Raw genomic sequence first — 2,996 nt, 5'->3', positions numbered from 1 at the left:
GAGGCTGATTTGCCACGCCGGTTTGGGCCATCAAATCTCGGGCAAAGTATGGACTATCATATATTGCTGGAAAGCCCAGGAAGTCTACTTTCGAATGCCGTTGAGAGCGCGCCAATTGGGCTTCTGTAGCTCCAGAAAATCCACTTCGAGTGCAGGGAGGTCAGAATCCAACAGCATCTGCAATCCTTTTTGGTCTCGGAATCAGATTTTTGCTCAGGACCCTCAATTTCAGCCAGAAAATACCTGAAATCACAGAAAAACACACAAACTCATAGTAAAGTCCAGAAAAGTGAATTTTAGCTAAAAACTAATAAAAATATACTAGAAACTAACTAAATTATACTAAAAACATACTAAAAACAATGCCAAAAAGCATACAAATTATCCGCTCATCACATGCAGCGTTGGAAGGTTGCGGGTGCATTACATAGCCCGAATGGCATGCGCCTATAGGCAAACACTCCATATGGGCAAGTGAATGATGTTTTCTCTTGGTCTCTTGGATCAACCACTATTTGGTTGTATCCTGAATACCCATCTAGAAAACAATAATATGCATGTCCCGCAAGTCTTTCTAACATTTGGTCTATGAAGGGAAGTGGGAAATGATCTTTTCTTGTGGCCTCATTAAGCTTCCTGTAGTCAATACACATTCTCCATCCTGTAATGGTTCTTGTAGGGATTAGCTCGTTCCTTTCGTTGGGCACCACAATGATTCACCCTTTCTTGGGAACCACCTGAACTGGACTGACCCATTGGCTGTCTGAGATTGGATAGATTACTCTTCCCTGCCACAACTTCATGACTTCTTTCTGCACTACTTCTTTCATTGCTGGATTTAACCTTCTTTGGGGCTGAATGGAAGGTCTGGCACCTTCTTCTAAGAGTATTTTATGCATGCATATGGCTGAACTGATTCCCTTCAAGTCAGCAAGTGTCCATCCAATCGCATCTTTATGCCGTCGTAAGACTTGAAGCAACTCTTCCTCTTGTTGTTAGCTGAGAGCTGAATTTATGATTACTGGATAGCTTTTATTTTCTCCCAAGTATGCATACTTAAGAGTGGTTGGTAGTGCCTTAAGCTCCAATTTAGGTGCTTCTTTTCTTTCCTCCTTCTCTTCTAGCCCACTTTGAACATGTATTTCAGCGGCTGCAGCTTCTTCACTTGTTGCTAACTCTTCTTCTATTGATGTTTCAAGCTCTTCTTCAAGAGTTTCTTGTACCAAAGCTTTTACTGAGTCCAGCCTCATACATTCTCCCAATAAGTCATGTGGGTATCTCATGGCCTTAAACATATTGAATGTCATTTTCTCCTCGTGTAATCTGAGGACAAGTTCACCCTTTTGGACATCAATAATGGCTCCGGCAGTGGCTAAAATTGGCCTCCCCAAGATGATGGAGGTTTTAGCTCCTTCTTCCATGTCTAGTACTACGAAATCTGCTGGGAAAATGAAGTCTCTCACCTTCACCAACAAGTCTTCTACTACCCCATGGGGAAATTTGAATGACCTGTCTGCTAGTTGGAGGGCCATTCTTGTTGGTTTGGCTTCTTCAATCTTCATCTTTTTTATCATTGCTAGAGACATTAGATTTATGCTGGCTCCTAGATCACATAAGACCTTTTCCACAGTGATTTCTCCAATGATACAGGGGATTCGGAAACTCCCAGGATCCTTCAATTTTTGAGGCAATTTGTGTTGGATAATGGCACTGCATTCTTTTGTAAGTACCACAGTCTCATTATTCTTCCAGCTTCTCTTTTTGGTCATCAACTCCTTCAAGAACTTGGCATAGAGTGGCATTTGCTCGATTGCTTCAGTAAAGGGTATGTTTATTTGTAATTTCTTGAAGATCTCCAAGAATCTTGAAAATTGGTTGTCATCTCCCTTCTTCTTTAATTGCAACTGCTGTGGGTATGGGACCTTTGAGAGGCTCGGATTGGGTACTTCCCTTTCTTGATGTGACTTGGGGATTGAGGTGTGAGATTTCTCATGTCCCTTGTTTTCTTCATCCAATTCCTTCTCTGGTGGTTTCTTGTGGGTCTCCTTCAGTTCCTTCCCACTCCTGAGGGTGATGGCCTGACATTCTTCCCTTGGTATTGAGTTAATATTGCTGCAATTGTTGTGCCCAGGGGTTTGTTTGAATAAGAATTTAATCTTTGTTTCCAGTTTCTTGATGGCAGCAACTTGATTCTGCATGTTAGATTGCACTTCTTCCCGAAAATCTTTAGTATCTTGAATATCTTTGCATAGAATTTGGAGTAGACCCTCAATCTTTGAAAGCCTATCATCTGTGGATGATGGTGGGTTGAGATTAGGTGATTGAGAAGGTTGGTTAGATGGATGTTGGTGATATCTCTGAGAGGTGTTTTGATGAGTGGCATTGTTGTTGGAGTTGAAGTTGGAATGTCTCAGATCTTGTCCTTGGTCTTGTTGGTTTCCCCATCCAAAGTTAGGGTGATTTCTCCATCCAGAATTGTATGTTTTGGAGTATGGATCATGGACTTGTCTAGGTGAATTTCCCACATAGTTGGCTTGCTCCCAGTCACCTTCTTCTCCTATGTTTACTCCTTCATGAGTTGGTGATGAGGTGATGGCTGCTGCAACTTGGTTCTCTTCCACCTTCTTCGTAAGATCTGCTAGCTGCTTGGTGATCATCTTGTTTTGGGCTAACAGTGCATCCATGTGGTTTAGCTCCATTACTCCTCTAGTGTTGCTTCTTTCAGAGGCATAGAAGTAGTCATTCTCATCAACTGTTTCAATGACATCTATGGCTTCCTCAACAGTTTTCTTCTTGTTTAAAGAACCTCCTGATGAATGATCTATAGCCTTTTTTGACTCATAGGAAAGACCTTCATAGAAGATGTGGAGTTGAACCCACTCATTAAACATCTCTGGTGGGCATCTCCTTGTCAAGTCTTTGAATCTCTCCCATGTTTCATAAAGTGTCTCACCATCTTGCTGCCTGAAAGTTTGCACCTCAGTTCTTAGCCTATT

At 41.9% G+C, this 2,996-nt stretch overlaps 1 protein-coding gene across 1 annotated transcript; it reads right to left on the bottom strand.

Moving 5' to 3' along the window:
- Positions 1-995: 995 nt before the first annotated feature.
- On the bottom strand, positions 996-2,198 carry LOC107489600 (uncharacterized). The gene is made up of 2 exons (XM_016110351.1): positions 1,786-2,198; positions 996-1,710 (listed from the first exon to the last, which is right to left on the bottom strand). The coding sequence occupies exons 1-2, from the start codon at positions 2,196-2,198 to the stop codon at positions 996-998; spliced, it is 1,128 nt and encodes a 375-aa protein (XP_015965837.1).
- Between the last annotated feature and the right edge of the window lie 798 nt (positions 2,199-2,996).

Source organism: Arachis duranensis, chromosome 5 (assembly GCF_000817695.3).
Source record: "Arachis duranensis cultivar V14167 chromosome 5, aradu.V14167.gnm2.J7QH, whole genome shotgun sequence".
In the NCBI taxonomy this organism is placed as follows: domain Eukaryota; kingdom Viridiplantae; phylum Streptophyta; class Magnoliopsida; order Fabales; family Fabaceae; genus Arachis; species Arachis duranensis.
Note: the sequence above shows the minus strand (reverse complement) of the source record. Positions and strands in the feature narration are given on the sequence as shown.

What these genes read in the sequence shown, in the direction of transcription:
- LOC107489600 (XM_016110351.1), bottom strand. Translation starts at nt 2,198, where the DNA reads ATGCAGAATCAAGTTGCTGCCATCAAGAAACTGGAAACAAAGATTAAA. An exon ending in CAAATGCCACTCTATGCCAA is followed by an intron (nt 1,711 to 1,785) that starts GTTCTTGAAGGA and finishes AAAAGAATGCAG; the next exon opens with TGCCATTATCCAACACAAAT.